At 37.9% G+C, this 22,348-nt stretch overlaps 1 protein-coding gene across 1 annotated transcript; it reads left to right on the forward strand.

The window, feature by feature from the left end:
• The first annotated feature begins 595 nt into the window (after positions 1–595).
• On the forward strand, positions 596–22,022 carry DENND6A (DENN domain containing 6A). Its single transcript, XM_053989066.1, has 20 exons — positions 596–892; positions 3,393–3,431; positions 3,531–3,573; positions 6,265–6,377; positions 7,354–7,434; positions 7,795–7,900; positions 9,004–9,083; positions 10,532–10,594; positions 11,215–11,270; positions 11,557–11,679; positions 11,857–11,952; positions 13,779–13,873; positions 15,575–15,640; positions 15,731–15,795; positions 16,432–16,521; positions 17,209–17,262; positions 17,346–17,455; positions 18,033–18,135; positions 19,615–19,689; positions 20,167–22,022. The coding sequence occupies exons 1-20, from the start codon at positions 596–598 to the stop codon at positions 20,296–20,298; spliced, it is 1,887 nt and encodes a 628-aa protein (XP_053845041.1). The 3' UTR covers positions 20,299–22,022.
• Positions 22,023–22,348: the final 326 nt, after the last annotated feature.

The raw sequence follows: 22,348 nt of genomic DNA on the forward strand, positions 1-22,348 counted from the left end.
TAGCTATTTAGCCCTTTTAACTCTACAAAATGTTTCATAATGAAATATAAATAGCTGTTGGACTGTGCTAAAAGAATATTTGAAAGCTCTTATATTATTAAAGAGCTTGGGCTTTGGCTAAGGCAGTAAAAGAGGGTTTAAGAGATTTGGATGCTTTTTTTTATTATCCCAGTTTCCTGTGAGGGTGAAGCTGTCCAGCCATCAGCCAGAGGGGTGTTTCCATGTCCCTCCTGTGCCGTGCTCAGCGGTGCATAGGACACGCTGGAGACACGCCTGTTAATTACTCGGCGGCCACGGCGGCCCCCAGCAGGTGCTGTCACTGACATGTCAAAGAGAAAAGAAAGCTGATTGATCCGTTGCCTGCAGAGCTGCCCTCGCGAGCACCCCGCCAAGCAGCGGTGGGGCGGGCTCCCCGGGGCCGATGCGGTGTCTGCAGCCCCGAGAGCGGAGCCGCTTTCCCGGCCCGACCGGCTCCGCCCGCCCGGTGCCCGCCTGGAGGGGCCGGGCCGGGCCGGGCCGAGCGCACCGCAGCCCTTCCCTGCCGGGCCGCGCGGGGGCGCTCCCTCCCTACGGCCCCCCCCCCCTCCCCGCAGGAATGGTTTGGCCTCCCCTCGGTGCCCGCTTGGCCCCTCCCACTCCGAGCGGCTCCGGGGGGAGCGGGCGGGGCGACGCGAGTCACCTGACTCCGCGCGGCGGGGCCGGGGTCGGGGCCATGTCGCGGCGGGAGCGGGGCTCGGAGCCGGGGCCGGGCGGTGCCGAGGTGGCTGCGGAGGATGCGGAGCCGGAGAGTCCCGATCAGTGCTTGTCGCTGCTGCCCTGGGACCGCTTCTCAGCCTGGCTGCACTGCGTGTGCGTGGTGGGCTTCGACCTGGAGCTGGGCCAGGCCGTGGAGGTACGTGCGGCGGCGGGCGGGGGGCACCGCTCGCCCTGCGGGCTGCGGCGGGGCCCCGCCGGAATCGGGCGCTTCCTCTGGCCCCGGTGTTGCACAGAGGCGGGGGAAGCTCGGCCGTGCTTGAGGAAGCGTGGTTGTGCGGAGCCCCGGAGCGGCGAGCGGGGCAGCGCCCCGGCGAACCGGTTCGGCTGTCCCGGGTGAGGCTGGTGGTTTTCGGGCAGCTCTCCTCATGGTGCTGCTTGTGCTGGCAGTGGGCGCTTTTAAATGGTTTGCATCGCGTCCCGAGATTTGTATGGAGGATATCGTCGGCTTTCTTTGCGTATGAATAGAGCTGATTTCTATGGCATCTAGGTGTTAAAAAGTGTGATAATAAGAAGAATGTGAGTGATCTTCATAATTAGCGTTCTCCAGGTCGCTGGGGTGTGCGAAAAGGTTCTCTACGGGTTGGAAGAGTTTTCCTTCAGCGCAAAGCTGGATGCCGGCCCCTGGCAGTGTCACAGCTGCGACTCCCAGCTGTGCCCTGTGTGCAACAGGCAGGGAAGCCGTGGCACTGCTTTGGGAGGGCACGGGGAGCTCACAGTGCTGGGAAATGGAGAGAAGAATTACTGTTCGGATCAGTTTCACATCCTGTTTCACCCTGTTCACCATGTGACTGCGCAGCAAACTCTTGATCTGCAGGGAAAGTGGCTTTTTCTTTCTCTTGCCTTAAAGGGGTGCTTTTATAATAAAGTGTAAATGCATGGCAGACTGGCCTAAAATTCAGCCAATCCAGCTATTACAGTACATAACTGTTGGCCACAAAGAAATGCAGATAAAACCAGGATACTGTGCTAATTATCTGAGTTCTCTTCCCTTGATGTTATAAGGTGGTGTTAACAACAAAGACAAACGTTTCTGTATAAGCTGTGACTTGGGCAGCTGTTGTGCTCAGTGGCTGAGGGAAGCACCGCCTCTGTCCTGGCTGCAAACTTCTCAGTTGACAGTCACATTAATTAAACTGGATGCATAAAATGAGACTTAATTTTGTCTATAGATCTAAGGCCTGATTTTTAATTTTTAAAAATTTTTTTCCCCAGTATTTAGCTGCAGGAAGAAGCTTCAGTTTATATAGGAATTCTGGGAAGAAACACCTGCTAGTGAGGAGAACAAGTATGAATTCAAGTCTGTATGCCAGTCTTCTGACTAAATGTGGATAATTCAGCATCATTCAGTTTCTGAAAGAGTTACATCTAGTGTACAGCTGCTAAGTATAAGATATCAAAGGAAAGTATTGGGAGTTGGAAAAGAGATGGTGATGGGTTTACTGCATGCAGAATGCAGGTGTTCCACTGGTGTCTGCTTTCAGCTTCAGTTGTGCTAATAATGTCTTACACAGCTGGACATCATTTGTTAGGAGACTGAGGGGAAAAAAATGCACTGGAGATTTTATGGCTGGAGGACAGAAAGGTGCTTAGTCAGAAATCAGCTGATGGGTATATCTGTTGTTTTCTATAGAGTAGGATAGTGTTGTGTTACCAGGAAATAAATTTACCTACATTAAGTAGAACAAGATTAAATGAGATAATGGGATGTTAGCTGTATGGTAAGATGAGGACTGCATGAAGCTGCTGAGCTACTGTTCCTGCTTTGAATTTCTGCTCTTTGACTATGTCCCATCTTTGTCCCTGAAACCTTCTCTGAAACATAATCCTGGAATTTATGTCAAATTTCCTCTGCTTATGAGCTAGCCACACGTTTCAGGAGTTTTGGAGTGGGTTGTGGGTTGTTTTGAGGACCTTCTTAGGTGAAATTTAGGTGTCTGAGGTTTGTCCTCTTCTCTGTATATTCTATTCCCACCTGCTTGCATAATCAGTGATTTCGTACATCCTTTCTTTTCTGAAATAATGGTGCTTCCGCATCTTAGTTGTGTTGCATCGTTTTTGATTTCTGTGTTGTGAAACCTACTACATCATCTGTTTGTTTTTCTGTAAGTACAAGAAGCCCTGACTGAGTTTATTCCTTGAGCTTTCACAGTTGTCATTAGGGACTAGTGCTCGTCCTCCAAGAGCTGGTAATAATATAGATTGTGCTTTGTGGCTGAATTTTGGTTACTCCAGCCTAACTTGATTGCAGCAGATTTCAGACAGTAATGTGTGTTTGCTTTAAATGTAATCATCTACTGCATTTTGCATGTACAAGTTAAATCTAAAAGATGTAATCTTACTCTCCTTTGAGATCTTTTGCACCAAAAATCTCAACTACTCTGAATGTACACTCTGAATATACCTTTTTAAATGAGCATGTGTGGTCTTTGACATCCAAAATACCTTGCGAAGATGGGTGGTCAAGAAAGCTTAAAAGCATATGAAGATAATGGAGACATATTATTAATAGCTTACAATTGAAAATGTCCTACAGCTGGGAAGGTGTTCAAGGGTTGTACTGATAAAATATTTGATGGAAACTTATTGCTTATACCCAGCTTATTTTCAAATAAAATAATACTGTTTTTTTCCTGTAGGTAATATATCCTCCACATTCCAAACTCACAGATAAAGAGGTAAGTCATAGTTGCTATATATCATTTGGTTTTAGCTTAGGAAATACAAATATATCTCGGGAAATATAACAGCTCTCTTTTCTTTTCCCTACCCTTTAGAAAACCAATATTTGCTATTTGTCTTTTCCAGATTCTAATTCAGGTAAGTGCTTTCTTCACTCTATGGTCTGTTGTTGGATTAAACTGTGTTAAAAAAGAATTGGACAGGATGTATTCTGGGCTTTAGATCAAATACATATTTATATATCTTAGTTAACATTGCAATACAGAAATGTTGCAGCAAAGGTTAAATATAAAACTGCAACTGTCTGCATTGCAGTAAGGTCTGAGGATTCTTCTCTGGTTTATGTAAGTGTGTAAGACCTTCCAGATGACATTTGTGCAGACATTTCAGAATACTTGGAAAGTAAAGAATGAGCATGTTAAAGTTGCTCTTTAAACAAAACAATACTGTTGTCACTGTAGAGAGAAGAGTAGGCATGGAATTTGAAGGATTTCATAAAGCAAATGGAAGTATATGGAACCCTCTTCTCAAAAAGGACTAAATGTATATTTTCTAAGTTCATAACAGTAAAACTGACTTTTAAATTCAAAAGCATTTAGAAAGAACAGTTGTGAAAGGAAAACCTCAGCTATCTTCTCCATTCTTCCTCTGCCTGTAGCTGTGTGTGGTCCTGCTTGTTAAATTATTCCTGAATCTAAACTTTAGCTCTTCTGCTGCCAAGGAGAAATTGGGGCATGTTGCTGATGGGTTGGACCACCTGCAAAAAGAAGTGACAGAAGTTCAGACACTTCCTTTCATATTTTTTTCTATACAGAAGTCAGAACTTGCAGGACCAGCATTGTGCCTGTAACTGCACTGACTGTGCTTTTGGATGCTCTGCAGTATGACAGCTTGGAGAGGGTGATGCAGATGTGTGCTTTTTATGTGTGTGAGCTCTCTCTTATGTAATTGCAAAGTATTTTGGCTAGCTTTTCTCCTTTGTCTAAATGTCACTAAAATGAAGGTATTTTCTCTGTTCTTGCTATTCTGTATGCAAATAGAGGCACAGCTTCTTTCTGTTACTGAAATATGAGTTAACTGTATCTTTTAATTACTCCCTTTGTTAATGGTTATAAGTATCTTCAGTCTTTAAAAGGTATCTTGAAGGTACAAACTCGTGTTAGGAACAAAAGTTGCTTTCTTAAAAATTTTTCGTGTATTTTTTCAAATAAAAGTGTAGTATCCTGCTTCAGGCAGAATAGGTATATATGAGGAGGTTTTACTTTAAAAAAAAATCTGCTTTTTTGCTTTTTATAATGTCCCTATTAAGAAATGTTGGTTCTTGATCATTCTTGGTAGGCTTAAGTTTCAAATGATGTAGAGGGAATTACCTGTGTAAAACCTGCCTTCCACAAGACTGGAAGTGTATCCTGTCTGTTAGGATTTATTTTTTCATCATAGGCCTTAGCATATAAAGAAAAGCTTTATGTAATAGAGCAGTGAAGGAAGTTATTAGCTTACAGCTAAATTTGAGGTCAGCCCATCCCAGGTTTTCATGGCTCAAAAGGTTAATTCCAACTTCTTTTCTCTTATTACTACAAAGAGATATTATTCCAGTACTTGTGGCTGTGAATTTAGAGGAGAAAATTCATTTAATGAGCTACTAGATCACAACACTTGTGGTTTTAAGCTGAGTTTTGCAGTACAGTTATTTCTAAAACCATGCTTTACCTTCTCTGCATGGATAATGGCAAAAAAGAGTAGACATTTGCCAATCTCCTCTGCAAGAGCTTGTTAAATAAGAAGACATCATATTCTGAAGGATATTTCAACATAGTAATGATTAAGGGTAATTTAGGTCTTCTGTGTTTAGGTTTTTATAATAGTTTGTGAGGGCTTTTTTCCTTTGGATGAAGGGAATGAGCTTTGAAAACTTTAAGCAAATATTTAGTGCTGTGTTATTGGTATGTGCTATGTTTTTTCTTATCATTGCATCCTTGCTGAGCACTTGTTATCTGTTTGAATTGAATGGCCCCATCTCCCCATGTTTTGCTACTTTTGGTTCTGTCTTGGTGCATTGAGAGTTTCTGACTGCAGCTTCAAGGGGTTCTGAGACTCAGACCTGGGTGCTCTGTGCATGTCAGTTGCTCTGCACAGCCAGTGCATCTGGCTGAGGGGTTGGGCTGTCTGTGCTTGTTGCAGCAGAATGTGTGTGACTGAAAGAGAAGATGAAATGGAACTTTAAAGTCTGGTGAAACAGTTCCACAGAGAATTAGTTGCATTTTTCTCGAAGAAATTCATTTTGATTGAAATGAAGGAAAACTTTGCTCCTTGGGGTATTACTGGGAAGTCCTACTCAATTTCATTCAGTTTTCAGCAATTAGCTTTGCAGCTTTCAAAATGATGAATCCTAGACCTGCCTGTGGAGTTGCAGATCAGCATAATGCACTCCTACAGTGTGACTTCTGTATGAACTGTATGGTGTCAAAAAAAGAGGTAAAGTGCAGCCATGTAGCAGAGGAATGACGTGGCTAAGATGATCAAAACTATACAGGCATGCCAAAGAAATGGGTAATGGCACTAGGAGAACAACCATTTGACCTGTTGGAGGACATGATAGTCACTGTGAGGCAGTGACTTTTTTTTCCTTGTTGCAGACAGTATATTTACTGTTGGCAAAGATGCCAAACTTTCCACTTATAAAATGATAAATATATTAATGTTCACAAGGACAGTGCAAGATAAATGAACCAAAACTCTGATACCTCTTTGGCTTTAAGCAAGTGCTCATGTTAAACAAGGCTCAAACTCAGAATTGTCTGTTTGTCACTTCTCTCTTCCCCTGTGTAGGTTGTCTTGGGGACACACAATTTTGTTTTAGATTCCGACGGTCTCCTGGAAGGAAAGTCTCATTGTGTTGTTTTCTGGACCAATTGGATAGAGATCTACCAGTTTACTTAAAGGTTGGAAATGAGAAAAAGTAAAGTTAAATTTCTTTTGGGTAATGTTAATTTGTGAGTCTTCACCTTTAAACATAACGTTTGAAAAGAAAATCTCAGAACTGGATGTCCTGAAAGTCAAAACTCATGTTTGTTGTATCATGTTATTATTATAATAATAATTAGTTTTGTTAACTATTCTTTGTTGTATTAGTGTGGATTTTGGATTACAAGGAATTCAATTGAAGCCCAGATCTATTTCATTATTGACTAGGAACCTGTAGATCAAATTGTAAGAACTATTACTGTTGTGAAAATATGAAGGGCTTTATAACTTGATTTTAAAAATTCCGAGCAACTTGGGCTGGCTCAGTTTCCACCCTTCACTTTTTCAAGCTGGAGCAGTTAACTAAAAGAGGTAGTGGCCAAAAGTCTCATCATGTCCATAGGGAATATTGAGGCCTCTGGGAGCCTGATTCTCAAACTCAATTCAGTTCTGTTTATATGGCAAATATTTGAATTCCTGTTTGTAGGAAGGATGAAGCTGATGTCTTGTCTTTGAAATGTGAGAGCCTACTTCCTTAATATTCCAATAATCTTTTGTAAAGCTAATACATTGAAAGACTAGCTTTTATCTCTTCAAGTCAGGGCTTTAAAGTTTTTAACTGCTAAAATCTTTTTAGTGCTACTTTGCAGAATTATAAAAGTTGATTTATTCCTCAAGAAATTATTTCTGGTTTTGGTTTCACAGTGTGTCAGGAGAATGTAGATATAAAAATAGTAAAGCCCGAAAGCACAGCTGTTTCCCCATGATGATGTTTTCTCTTTGAAGTACTTACTAAAAAAGATAATGCTAATAAACACAGTAATCCTTGTAGTTTATTGCATCCAATCAACTTTGGAGCTCACAGGGGAATAGGCTTTTAAACTGTATGTTGAATGCTTCAAAAAGGAGGTAAATAACAGGTGATTGTATTGAATTCTTTCATTTCTTTTGCAGAAAGACTCAGCATATTACTATGGCTATGTGTATTTCAGACAAGTTCGAGACAAATCATTAAAAAGAGGCTATTTCCAGAAGGTAATTTCAGTTCTTTTAGGAAAATATTAATTTGGGAATTATTTTTCAGTGACTGCAGAGGAACAAGAAAACTGTCTTGCTCTCTAACTAAATTAGTTGTTAATTTATAGTAAATTGGTCTAATTTTACATCAGCTATGCTATGTTCCAGCTCTGCTGTCGGAAGAGATAGTTTTGTGTCAGTTTAAAAACAAAAAGTTGGGAAGTTTTGGGAGTTGTTTGTTTGCAGTTTGCCTGTAGTCAGATGTGCAGTTGGCTTGCATATGTGAGAGAAGTCTTGGTGTTGTCTGAGGGTAACAGGTGCAGTAGAACTGAGGGAAAGTGTTGACTTGAAAATCTGTTTTGTTGCTCTTTATTCCAGTCACTGGTCCTCATCAGCAAGCTGCCTTATGTCCATCTCTTTCGTACCATGCTTAAGCAAATAGCGCCAGAATATTTTGAAAAAAGTGAAGCTTTCCTGGAAGCAGGTAGTGGTCCTGTAATGTTGAGCTCTTACACTATCACATACTTCTTCTGGAGAAATAAACAGCACTGTGGTGTTCTAGTTTGTGTTTTTGTCTTCTTGCAGGGTAGAGGGTTGAAATTTTAGCAAAGCGGCTTGACTTCTATATCACTGAACAGAGCTAATTGAGTTCTGGATCTTCCCTGGGGGAGTTGGAGGTCCCTCCTGAAACACATCTAGGGTTGTGTGTGTTTCAGGACCAGCTGTTGAGCACAAGGAGCTGATGGCAATCCTTACTTTGTACTCTTCACCACCCAAGTCTTTTTGGGCAGTCTGACAACTTTTGCTGAGCAGCTGTACAAATGTCATCTTGCTTGAGGGTTGATTTTTCTCTGTGTGTGATTTGTTTGTTTTTTGACCAAATGGAAAAAGTGACAGAGCAGTGCTGGTAACAGGTGCCTCAGCCTTACTGCACAGCTGAAAGAGCTGGAGAAAGACAAATAGAAAAGTTATTTGCTCTTTCCCTGGAAGAGCTTTGTTTTGTGTACTGTGCCTGCCCCATACAACCTTCATGCTTTTGTGTTTTCACTGAGCAACAATTTGTGTAAACCGTGAAAGAATTGTGTTTTTCAATCACCTGTTTTCTTGAGAGGTTGTATTATAAGCAAAATAAGCTCTGCAGAAAGTATGAGAATTATGTATTATATTCATAATGGTTTACAAGAAAATGCTGTAAAACTTTCTAGCCAAGCTAAAAAACAGCTTTTTCCTTAACTCCTGGTGTTTATTGGTTCTGCAGGAGCCAATATACATAAATGAAGGTGTTCTTTTCAAATTTTTTTTAGTAAGTACTTCCATGGTTTCTCAGATGACATTTCTTCAACTAATTTTAAGTCTTGTTGTTAAAAAAAATGGAAGACCAGAGAACACTGTTTTCTTGAAATGGAAATCTTTACAGTTCTAATGGAATAATACATAATGTCTAAAAGGCTGTAAAACTTTGGTGTGACTGAGAGACAAGTAGAACTGCTGTGGATTATTAGCACTAATTTAAAGTTGCAGTGTGCACAAAGGTGACTCTGTGATCATGGTTTATAGCTTGCAGAAACTCTGGTGTTTTTCTTTCAGTTTGCAGTGACATTGATCGTTGGCCACCACCAGTTCCAGGGAAAGTTCTGCAGTTGCCTCTTATGGGTCTTATAATGAAGGTAAGGACTCCTGCACTTGTTCTTTTCTGAGGGTGTTTTCCCCACCTTTCACTGTACAGTTCCTCACTGCCTTGTGCCATGTATTCATTGTCCTGTTCTTTCAAACAGGAGTAGATGTTTACAGCACTCAGAGTGAAGGTCTGGGAGATCTTGATTAGGTGCTTTAATTGAGGGGAGGATCTTTTATAGTGCTTAGGTTAATATTTAATTTTAGTAGTTACTAAAAAGTGATGTTTCAATACAACTACTAGTTGCAGTCTCTGTATTATCCTTCTGGAATTTGCATTCTAGGAGACTTTAGTGCTAATTATATTTGTCAAATCAAACATAAAGTAGCACTTGAAAATACTGAGAGTTAAATTCCAGTCAAGCAAATTAAACAGATTAATGAAAATCATTCTCATTCCTGAAAGTTGACGAGTAAAAATGTTTATTGTCCCACACACCAGAAATAATTGCTTGTGCAGTTTATATTTTTTAATGGCAGTGAAATATGTTTGAAGAAAGCTATTAAAGAAGTTGTATCTAGTGCATAGTGAAGAACTGTTGAGTTTAAACAGTGGTTAAGAACTAGGCCTCTGGGATTTGTATTAATTTCATAATATACATGAAATGCAGTTAAATGGATTTGATTAAGTCGGAGGTTACAGCCAGAAGTACCTTCTCAGCAGATACTCTCAAGTTTATGGAAAAATATATGTGCATCACCAGGGAGAGAAAAAAGTTTCTGAAGCTATGCTAAAAGCAGAAATTTAATAAAATGGTTCTGGATGGTGGGTGATGAGGAGTGTTAGATATGTCTTCTTTGGGTATTGCCTGCATTTATCTCATCAATAATTCTTACCCATGAGAAATGAAGTTGCATTCTTAAACTGAGTAAAGCCATAATTACTGTCCAGTGATATTGTCCCTGGTTTTTTTATACTGCTTGGGCAGTTTTAAGTGTTGTGTGTAAATGACATCCATTTGTGCATACCAGCTTCCACTATGATTAAATTTGTAGTACTCAAGACATACAGATGCAAACTGTGAGGCCAGAGAAGCACACTTATGTTCAGACTATTTGGATTCTGGCAAGTCTCACTTGCCAGAACATCTTGATGTTTTAGGAGAGAATTTTTTTCTAAAAGTAATTCTGTACCATCTTAAATCCCCCAAGACATTATTTCAGATCATTCTTTCCAAAATTTAGAGGTATTTTTATTGAAATTACAGTATCATTTTTTATTTATTTTACTAATAGTCTCTTTTTAAACTGGAATATTATTTTCATATTCTATTATTCAGTTTGCAATTGGAAATTCTGTAGGTGGAAGTTCTGTTGAGTGAATAAGCATCATGCTGTAGTATATCCTCTCAAAGTATTACAGATTGTCTCTTAAGTCAGCATTTTGAGTGTCTGCTGGATTCAATACAAGGGAAAATAAATCTTTCTTTTTCTTTCCAAGTTGCGGATTCCAACATATCGTGACAAGCCTGGAACAACACCGATAGTACAGAATATGCACCAGGTAGTGATTAGTACTGATATTGTATATAGCCCCAGACAAAGCTAGAGATCTGCTTTCATTCTTTAAACTTGTTAGTTATAGCAAACCATCATATATGATGATAATAATGAAATCCACAATCTTTTAAACTTGAATGGAGTAGTCCAGATCTGGATTCTTCATAGAAAATATATTCCAACCCAGTTACCCTGAGCAGGGGGAGCTATCCAGGTCCTGGAAGAAGATAGTTGGCTGACAAAAGTACTAACCTGAACATCCTTTTCATGTTTGGGTTTTTTTGGAGATGAATCCAGAATTAAGTCTTTAGCCATAGAAGATGTTTATAAAACCAATCTGTCTGTGTCTTCATGTGCAGTTGTTCGAAACAGCTTCACTATTTTATATATTTACTGGACTGAATGCCACATGCCTGTAAGCGGGGTGGGGGGGGGTGTGTCTTGAGAGATGTCTTGCTCATAGAACACAAAGGTAGTTGTGGAGATAATATATTCTATACTACAGCAGTACATAAATAATTAGACTGTATCCTGTCTACTGTCTGTAAGCATTTAAGGGAAACCATTTCATTTAATACCTAGGTGTTCTGATGACTAAAAACCAAGCATTGCGATGTCTTTTAGGCAGATGCTCAGATCTCCATGGCTTTACCGACTGTTCATGAAGTAGATCTTTTCAGGTAGGAGTTTGGACTGATTAATTCCTAGCTGTGAACTCCCATGTGTTTTATTGGTTTTAATTTTTTTTTTCTGTAAAGTTTGCTAAAACACAGTTCTGACAATATACAGGCGGAAACTGCAATAAATAAGCAAGTTCATTAAATGTTCCATTTTACAAGAGTATTTTATGTTTTTCAAATTACTGTTAAAATACTACCACAAACTTCTTTTTTATGCCTTTATTAAACAGAAGAAATACGTATTGTATGAAGTCAAATGTATTAAAATGCCTCAATCTGTTTTTAGGTGTTTCTGTCCGGTGTTCTTCCACATTCAGATGCTTTGGGAACTGGTGCTGCTGGGAGAACCACTTGTTGTGATGGCACCATCACCAGCAGAATCCTCAGAAACTGTGTTGGCCCTTGTTAGGTAAATGTAGTAGAGCTTTCTAACTATGGCGAAAGGAGCTGGTGTAAGATTCCAGCGGAGTGGACCTTCATTTGATCTGAGTGTGATAAAGCATTACAAATTTTAGATTTGTTTGTGTCTTTCATGAAAGTTTTCACTGAGTACATAAACCAAGCTCATCCTTCTTGTACCTTGCAGCTGTATTTCACCACTGAAGTACTGCAGTGATTTCAGACCATACTTCACCATCCACGACAGTGAATTCAAAGAATACACAACTCGCACACAAGCCCCGTAAGTAAATCAAACTCTCTGGAGAAGATGTTGCTCAAAGCTCAAACTCATAACCATAAATTTGTATTAAAATACTGTTTAACTATTCTGGATTTCTATAATTAGAGAATTAGGTTTAGCCTCTTTTCTTTTTTTGTTTGTGAGATTGTCATGCAGAGTGCAGTAATTAGCTGATTTAAGTTTTTATTCCAGCTAGATAAGACAAAGAAGTTAGGAAACAATGCTATAATTAAACTAGGCTTGAGTTTCATAGGATACTTCTCTACAGAATAAGTCAAACTGCAAGTATGAACCCAAGAAAAGTTCTTGGTTTTCAAGAGTGTGAATGTCCAAAACCAATGATGTTTGAAACTGCTTTAAGGACACTTTTTTTTCTCCCTTTATTTTTTTTTAAATCCTGCTCTTATTCTGAGAGTATATGCCTCCAGTATATCTTAATATGTTGTTTAAATTCAGCTTGATTTGGGAATGGAGTGCATTTGTTAGATTCAGTGATCTTTTAATAGATAAATTTCTTCTAATGTCAGAACAGGCAGAGGTTGTTGATTTGGATTTTTTGTTTGCTTTGTTGTTTTTTTTACTGTAGTTTTCTTCTCAACAGATATATTGCTAGAGATAGAGCAGTGGAGAAACACATAAACATAGGCAATATGTTTTAGATTGTGTTCCATGGGAATGGTTATGCAGTATGTAATTTAGTTTCTAAAATAATTCTAGGAAGAATTTGGTTAAACTTTAGTAACCCATGTTTCAAAATTCCATCCACTCCTCTGTAGCAAAACAGAAAGGTTGGTCACTGCAGGGATTAGTATTTGAAATAGAGCTGAAGTCGCCCTGGCTTTCTTATGGAAAACAAAAAGTTGGAAAGATTGGAAATAGGTTTTTAAAAGTATGGCTCTAAGAAGATGAAGAATTCAAATTATGCAAATTCTGTGTACTTTATTATCTTAATAATAGAGAGGAGCAGGGAAACTTATGGGTAGTGTACAGAAAGTCTTAAACTTTGGGATTTCTAAGACCTGTCTAACAGAATGATGATAAACTATTTTTAAGATGGCACTTTCAGTGAGACTTACTGCTATATTCCTTAGCTGATGTTTGACTGTAAAATGGATGGCAACCACTATATTGAAAAACATGTTAATACCTCATCATATCAGTGCTATAAATCCCAAATTTTGCAGGCCTCTGCTGTAGCAGCAGCACTGTGCTCTTACTGCCTCCTGTTGCCTGTGTGCCCCTGTGCACCCCCCAAGCCAGATGCCAAACACAGAGCAGGCAGAAAAATCTGCCAGAGTGTGAGCTGGGGCACAGTGCTCTTAAAGTGCTTGTGCTGCATCACTTGATAACTGCTGCTTAAGGCAAGTGGGATATTAAGTGTCTCATCTTCTTAATGACATATTCAAGTACTGAGAGTTTGTTATCATCAAACCTTGAATAGTAGCAATTTGTCTTTCAAATATGGGTCAGATTCCTGTTCATAAAAAACAAACAAACAAAAAACCAACATATTGCAAAACCCTAATAACAGATAATGTGCTGTTCTCACCATGGCAAGCGGGCAGAATTTAGCCAAGTCTAAGCAGATGCTGTCATTTTTATTCTAGTCAACAACAATTGTTGTTGTTTGGACTTTAAGATACTGTCTCATTTTCTAAAACAGTTGAAACTTTGATAAACATTTGTGCTCTTTTGTGCAATTTAAAATGTAACTCTTAAATACCAAAAGAAAATAATTTCAAGTTAAGAATTTAAGTTGACCTTTTCTGTTTGTTAAGGCTGAAGCTCTTGCTGTCATATTTTAAACATTGTCATTACTTTTCTAGGCCATCTGTCATTCTAGGGGTGACAAATCCCTTTTTTGCTAAAACACTTCAGCACTGGCCTCACATTATCCGAATTGGAGATATCAAATTTCCAGGTAAAATAAAAATATTTTCTACAATCCTGTGCAAAGGGATCTAACTGTGTGCTTATTTATTTACAAACATGTAATTATGTTCCATTTATTTAATTTAATGCTAACTAAATTTTCATGGATGTAAATCTGTCAAGTGAAATTACAATATTGACTGCTCTATCTCTTTTCAAATCTAGTATCTTAAATGCAAAAGATAGTAATACTCATTAGTAATAATGTTCTACCTTTCACAGAATCCTGAATTTGTATCTCTACCAGTAAGGTACTAAAATGAGACATATTAATGATGTTAATTTTAGTGTGAGTAGAATATAATAAATCAGTCACAGCCAGCACAGAATGTAAGACCCATGTGAAAGCTATGTTTGAATGTTACAGTAATCTAAAAAGTCACTGACAATATTTTGCTAATATATTTCTAATCTGGCAATATGCCAGTAATTATTCATTGTCCAGTCTGGATGATTTCCTTACACAATTGAATATAATTTTCATGTAATGTTTGGATAACCTGTCAATTGCCACCACTCTAATTGTATTAATTTCCTGAATGTAGCTGTTTGCTGCTACAGGTTCACTATGCTGTTCTGACAGTGGGAATGCATAAATATGCAATTAAGATAAAACACCATAAAATTAATTTTTATAGAAGAAGTTAAAATTAACTTCTGAGTGCATGGAATTAATTAAGGATTGCGTACTGTGTTCAATATAATAAGGCAAGGTTTTGCTTAACTTTAAAATACCATATCTGTCTGTGGTCAGAATCCCTGTGGAGGCTTAGGGTAGTGTGGGGAAGAGTTACTTTGCTGCTGTGTAGCTAATGTTTGGAAAGTAGAATCTTAATTAAACTCTGCAAATCCATTTAAGCAGGTGGCCTTCAAATCTGATATACAGCTTCAAGTATGACATTCTAGTTTTGATGTAGCTATGGGAAATGCTTACTCAGGAAGTTCTAGAGATGTATCTGTCGGACCTGTCTTTAAAATTTTATATTTTATTTCTTTAGGGACAAAGAGGGGTTCTGACTATTTTTTGTTGATTTTTTTTCCTTTGTTTTCCCCCCACTCTCCAGTTCCAAGAGCAATTTAACTGTTACTGTTTCTAAAGTCAAGCATCCAGATAGATTTAGGAGGCTGCAAAACTGTGAACAGGATTTAGGGTCTTCTGGTTGGAGCAGGATAAATTAGCAAAACAAAACAAAAGCTCTTAGTATGGCCTATGACAAAGGAGACTTGAATTCATTTTCTTACAACACTTAATCCATAGCTACTATTTTATTTTCTTCTATACAAATTTTAGTTATGCCAAGGTAAAGATATGTTCCCAAAAGCATTTACACTAAGGGGAACAAGGGGAAATGGAATAAAAATATGAAATTAAGAAAATAATTATTCTCTGCTATGTATGTGTATGTTAATTGGCTGCTTGGATTCAGGTCATCCTTTGACTGGTTTTGTTTGTGGGGTTTTTTTTGGTTCACCTTTTGCTTGTTAGGGTTTTTGTTCGTTTTCAGGTTGTTTTTTTTTTTTTTTTTTCTTTTCAGCAAGGAACACTTATATGAAATGAAATGTCTATTTGCTGTTATTCATGTGTTTGCTGGGTGTTTCTGTTTATATACGTGGATTCTTGTCAATGTTTCTAATGTTTCTTACAATATTAGATAGCCTTCAAGTAAGGGGGCTTTATGTGTTTTGGCAGGTGAAGTTCCAAAGCAGGTGAAAGTGAAAAAACTGAAGAACCTAAAAACTTTGGACTCCAAACCTGGTAATAACTTCAGAGTTAAATTGCCAGTGTTTTCATTTTAAAAAGCGTACCTCGTTTCTCCTTTGGTTATATGCTGCTTTTTTTCTTTAGGTGTTTATACCTCTTACAAGCCATACTTGAACAAAGATGAAGAAATTGTTAAGCAGTTGCAAAAGGTAATAGTGTAGATCACTTCTTAATGGCAACTGGTTTGTGGTACAGTGGTTTCATACAAGGCTGCACTTACCGTAATTGAAATGAAACTGGATTCTGGTTCCTTTGCCCCAGTTCATAACGAAATAGATGTATATACACCCTCATTGTAGAAGGGCTGCTGCCTTGTTAGCAGCTTCTATAACTATATGAATGGTGGACCTCAATAAGTTAGCTTAATAATTTAGAGAATTAAAGGTATTTTATCTGTTCATCTGTTGAGGTTTTCCATCCTCTGGCACCCCTACTCTGGTCTCTTTGGTCTAAAAGTCTCACACATAAGATGTGTAAGAATCAGAGCTTCCAGATTTTAACTTGATTTGCAAACACTTCTTTATAGAAACATTTCTTTCCTTGAGTTTCTTTACATGAAAATAAAAAAATCAGTAATTGCAAAGACAAATGTCTGTACAAAAGAATGATGCTATTGATGCTATTGCTTTCCTTCCCTGGTTCAGGGTAGGAAGTGCTGTGTGTGGGCATATGACAAATGAATACAGATTCATAATAAACATTCATAAAAAGTAAACCCACCACAACTACCTACATACTTTGGAGTAACAGACTGACTGTGATTTGTTGTTTTGGGTTTTTTTAAGGGAGTACAACAGAAACGTCCTACAGAAGCACAGAGTGTGATACTTCGGCGGTATTTCTTGGAATTGACGGAAAGTTTCATTATTCCTTTAGTGAGTTCTTAGAGTAATGGGGTTTTTACATAAGTAATAAGGAGTAGTTTTTCTGGAGTTACCCTAAGTCCAGTAGCTCTCCAGTGTACCCCTGGAATCAAACCTGGGTCCAACACGAGGCACAGCTACCTCCTGTTGTCACACCTGACACTTGGCAGTGGCTCCACTCCCTGTGCCTTGGACTCCTTGGGGCTCTGGCCATGCCTGTACCAAGCCTTGCTAGAGCAGAGACAGCCACAGCTCAGACAGTCTTCTGTGAGTTAGTTCTAACTCTAATGTTTGGGACTCAGAAAATCTCTTCCAAACACTTGATACAAAGCCTGGTTACTGTTTGGAATCACCCATGATAGCAAGGTACCTGTGGACTGTTTCCAAAGAAAAGAGAGATTGTTTACCAGTAGTTAAAGTTCAGGATATAGATATTCTATGTTTTCGTTTGCTTCCTGTCCTTCTTTGCCTTGTGTCCTCCTTGAACTTTACTGGCTCGAAGTTCTGGAGTTGGGAGATACAGTCTATAGAAGATAAGCTCCTTCTTGTTTTCTCATGTGGTAAATGTGCACAACCCCACCCTGTACTAACACTGGGAAGAGAAAATGCTGTGGTCACAAGCAATAAGTAAACACACATGTGGACTGTGTATCTTTAATACTGGTTATGCAAACAACCTTTCCTTTTTCCTTTCCCCAGGAACGTTACGTGGCAAGCTTAATGCCTTTGCAGAAATGCATATCACCCTGGAAGGTAAGGAAGTACAATTTAAATGAGCTGGAAATTGGTAATTAGGGAAATTAAGGTCTGCTAATTTTTTTTTTTTCTGTCTGTAGAGTCCACCACAGCTGAGGCAGTTTAGCCAAGATGACTTCATGAAGACATTGGAAAAAGCAGGACCACAGCTCACCTCAGGTTTAAAGGGAGATTGGATAGGACTTTACAGGTAATTTCTTTCATCAGCATAAAAATTATATAAATTAAAACAGATCAGTAATACTAATGTTGTTTTTCCTGAGAAAACTTACAATCAGGATTGATTTGAGTAAGACTTCCTTTTAGAATAAATGCTTTAATAGAAATTGATAAGGCTAAGCATACTTTACTTGCTTAAATCTCTCTTTTGCTAACATTACAGATTTCTGCAAATCAGTGTTATTTGTGGTTTTATTTCTGGTTCTAGCTTGATTCCTCCTTCCAATCAAACACAAAGATGAAAACTAGGCTATTTCAAACTGAGCCTTGATCTCTTTTTTCCTAAAATTCCCTAATCTTTATTGTGTTTCAGACACATGTTATTTACATTCTTTTCTCAATCCTTGTCTTAATTACTAGAATTAATGTTAATTGCTATATACTAATTCTAATGTACTTTAGAATATTACATCTTTTTGAAAGTATATAGAGAAAGGGTTCTAATATCTTACTCAATCTCAAATATAATTACATTTGATGATGTAGAAAACACTGTTTCCACATTGTACTTAAAATACAAAATGTATTTTTCTTTGGTGTTTTACCAGGCATTTTTTGAAATCGCCAAACTTTGATGGTTGGTTTAGGAGCCGGCAGAAAGAAATGACACAGAAGTTAGAGGCCCTTCATTTAGAAGCACTCTGTAATGAGGTTAGAAAAATGCGTGCTTACAATTCTATTTATCATCTTGTAATAAAAATACATTCTCCCACAAGTCAGTTTTACTCCTCTTTTCATGGGTTGAATGTGACATTGTTGACAGTTTTGTGACTCCTGATCTAGCAAAACACGATTTTGTTAAACAAGTACAAGCTAGAACTAACACAGCAAGAGACCAATATGAAATACGGTTCACTTGTCATAACAACTGTTATTGTTTGTAAAACCTATCTTTAGTACTTTTATTTTAAAATACACAACAAACCAAAAGTACACACACCCACCCCCGCCAAATAAAGCTTTTTCCCTCTTACTTGACAATATTATTCTATTCAGTTTCCATCCTTGGCATCCTTGACAACATATTTTCAGTTACAATACAGTTTGTAGCTTTAAAGGTAAAAATTCAGTGAATTTGATATTCTAATTGACAGCTTATTAGATATATTTAGTAAATAAGCCTACAACTGATGCATAGTAATGGAAAGCTTAGAAATGAAATCTGTTTATATATAACAAAATGCCACATAACTATTCTGATGTTGTAAGATCCATTCCTTAATTAAGAAGCTGAAGTGGGTATCAATATAATTTGAGTTGGAACAACTGATAGAGAAAGGAGTTGCAAGAGGAGAAGACATTCTATAGCCAGAGAGGGAATAGGAAAAACAAAAACAAAGGCAACACTACAGCTTTAAAACAAGCTAACAAAATTCCTCTGCATATTTCTCAAAAGCCATTTATTTTTATCCCTTGCCTTGTTGATTCCCAGACACTAAAAATGTAGCAAATCCTAGCAGATTATTCAAATAGAGCAGACCAGATAATTTGCAGGTCAGTTATACAACTTAGACTCTATCCAACTCTATTTGACATTAACTTAATCAAAGAATAGGAAATGTGTTACAAATTTGTTACTGATTTTGTTCCTTTATTCTTTTTTTCTTTGGACCCACAAAATAAATGTTTCTTTGTACATGAACAAATGTCTTTCATAGGTGAGTTGTAAGGAGGTAGGGGAGCAGAACTTCCATAAGAAAATGCACTTGATTGTGTCTCACCAGTTATCAACTGTGATCTCCTTTAATGCCCTAGAAACAGTAAGCACTGCCCTGAACTACTTTAATAGTTCATTGTGCTGCCAGTTCTGATTTGGTAATCATTCACTGCCATTTTGCATTGCAGATGCTCTTTCTCAAACTGATCCTGTTTGGCAGGATTTTTTTTCCCCTTTAATTTATTTGTATTGTATTTGTGTGCAAGTTTGCTGTTATGTGAAGTACTGGGCAAACATGCAAATAAAGCAGATTTTGTAGTTCACAGTAAAGACAGTGCATGACTAAAATGAGGTTAGCAAATAGCATAGGAATAGGGAAAATACCTATTCTGAACAATAGGTATAGATTAAGGCCTCTTTTGAGAATTACATACGTAACTATAAATAATTCAATGCCTAATTTTTTATTTTAGAACTTGGTTTTCTGGAGTCAGAAGCATACTGAGGTAGAAACGGTGGATCTTGTCTTAAAGTTAAAAAATAAACTGGTAAGTAACTGAATTGAACATGACTTAGCTACATAAAAGCATTATATAATTGGTTTTGCAGGTACATAAACTACCTAGACAATGGTGACTATTTTCATTTAAAGACTCAGTCATTCATTCAGGCTTTAAAAACAAAAACAGTCCATTTCTGCCATGCCTGAAAAGTTATTTGGCTTCCCAGTATCATCTGACTATGCTGGAAGCATTGTATTGCTGGGTTTTTTTTAAATTAGTTGGAATTCTGTGACTGATCTGAATCCCCAGGGAAGAAGAAAACCAAATTTTGTTATTTCTGAAAGTCCAAATCAGTGTTGTTCTCGCTGTTGTGTGGTTGCTCAGGAAACCTGCTGTTGTCCAAATCCTACTCAGTCAGAAAATGAGGAATTCATTTTCCAGATATTCTAATACATGACTTTGATATTTCTTAAGGTAACCTTGCATTTTTAGTACAAATCTTGTGTTCTGGTACCTTTGCAGTTGCAGGCTGACAGAGAACATCTTCCTGTGAAAACTGACACGCTGAAAAAGCTGCAGACACACATCAATGATATTATACTGGCACTGCCAGATGACTTACAGGACATCTTGCTCAAAACTGGCACTACATGATTTCTACTGGGCTTTTTTGGTGCCAAAAACCAGAAGGCAAGTAGTCTCACAGAAGACAGTGGCTAGCCAAGTTTGGAACACAGCTCTAAACCAGTACATTAACACTACAAATGGACTGTACTAATAGTATAGCCCACTGTATAATTTTCTGTTTTTTCCACCCAATACCAATGCAACTAAATGGATTCTTGTGTCTAATACTATTTGAAATAAGTGCTCTTAAAGAATAATCTGTGGGCATATGAAGCTGGGCCACAGTATAGGACAACAGTGCAGTGCTGGCATTGCAGAATGTTTTCCAATTGGTGCTGCTATACCCAGTCCTTCTCAGGGGTAGGCAATATTGATCCTTTACTGTCCTGTTGATGTAGTATCTGATTGTTTTTCTTTGGTTTTTTTTTACTTCTAGTTTTTAGCTAGTGGTAAGTCCAACTGACATATTGGTGATTTGGCCAGGATGCCTTATAACTGAGGTATTTTACTGGTAAATCACAGCTTTTAAAACTGTTTCAGGTACAACTGAAATGATCAGATCCATTCTTAACTTTGTGCATTTCTCCTTCTAACCATATTTCCAAAATGATACTGATTTAGCATCTTTAAAGAAGAGAAGGCAGCTGACAAAAATTTCCTGAAAGGAAGTATCTTCTACTCAGCATCAGTTATCAGGGTGCTCTTACATGCCTTAAAGTAATTATATACTAATTTATGGTTTTAAACTGCTGACATCCAGGATTTCAACTGGATCACTTGTGTAGATGTAAGCATGCAGTATTCATCACAGGAAATAAACACTGTGGTGTTCTAACAGAGGTTTTAAAGTCGGTAATTTCGGTTGAGTTAGCTGATACACAGTCTGTTTCAGCTGGAGATCATACCACTCAGCTCCTGTTATAATTTTTAACTTTATTATTTTTGGCTTACCCAGTCAGGTTTTTGAGGAGGTGATGAGGCTGGAGAGAGGAAATGTTGGCTTCAGCTGAAAAAAGCCTCTGGACAGGTCAGACTGGCAAAAAAAGATTGTAGCATGAAATTATTCTCAGTATGTGCATACAGCAGACATGCATAAAGACTAACATCCTCTTGCATATTAAGCAACAAGAATGGGATGTTTTGTCTTCTTGAACAAGTTTCAGTGGTATATAACAACTCAGCTGCTCCATATGCAGTGTTGTACTTTGACCAGTTTCAAGTAGAGCAAACATAATGCTATAGTGCACACACAGCATATACTTTTATATGTCAAGTGGATCACAGTTATTAAAAAAAAAAACTACTCTGCTTTTAAGTGCTTGGATAGAATTTTTAAAATCTTATGCCATAATCCTGCTATAAGAACATGCTTTTGTATAACAAGTATTTCATACCATCTTTCTAAAAATGTCTTATTTAGATATAAAGTGTCACAACAGTATTTTTATGAAAAAAATGTATTTTAATACTGTTATGTTTTGTATACAATTACTCACGACAAGAAGTTTAATGTATCTATTATGTTATTACATAAACTATACCACTTCAGCATTAATTGCTAACTTGCAAATTGGTTTTTTTTGCACACCCTGTGGAAAGCATTTCTAATCCAGAAATTATTAAGTGGCCATTCATACCCTAAATTATCTTAACTATTTAATCTGTAGCACTGTGTCATTTCTTGGAACCATGTAAGCTGGTAACTATGGTAACTAGCATATGACTGCAAATACATATTTTTTTAAACAAAAATAAAGAGTTTGATTTTTATTTTTTTTCTTTGGATGTTATGTGACTTAGATGATGGGTGTGTTTGGTTTGCTTGGTTTTTCCCCTCTCCTGTGTAAGCAAAGCTGTTCAGCTTGCCAAGACTGCTGCTTGATGAAGCTGTACCCCTGAGCTGACCAGAAATGTGGTGGAGTGGTGGTGTAGTTTGATTGTGCATCATGGTTGGACTATGAGAGAGCTGCAGGGCCTGGATTCTAAAGCAAGTGTTAGCTTGTACTCAAAGAACTGAAATAGTGAAAGGTATCTAGGAACGACCCAGATACACTCAGTATAGGCCAGCTTGCAGATC

This window comes from Vidua macroura, chromosome 13 (genome assembly GCF_024509145.1).
Source record: "Vidua macroura isolate BioBank_ID:100142 chromosome 13, ASM2450914v1, whole genome shotgun sequence".
Lineage (NCBI taxonomy): Eukaryota > Metazoa > Chordata > Aves > Passeriformes > Viduidae > Vidua > Vidua macroura.

Excerpts from the sequence above, each read along its gene's own strand:
- DENND6A (XM_053989066.1), top strand. The coding sequence starts at position 596 with ATGGTTTGGCCTCCCCTCGGTGCCCGCTTGGCCCCTCCCACTCCGAGC. Across the intron at positions 6,378-7,353 it reads ATCTACCAGTTTACTTAAAG|AAAGACTCAGCATATTACTA; the intron begins GTTGGAAATGAG and ends TTTCTTTTGCAG. Across the intron at positions 11,680-11,856 it reads ACTGTGTTGGCCCTTGTTAG|CTGTATTTCACCACTGAAGT; the intron begins GTAAATGTAGTA and ends TGTACCTTGCAG.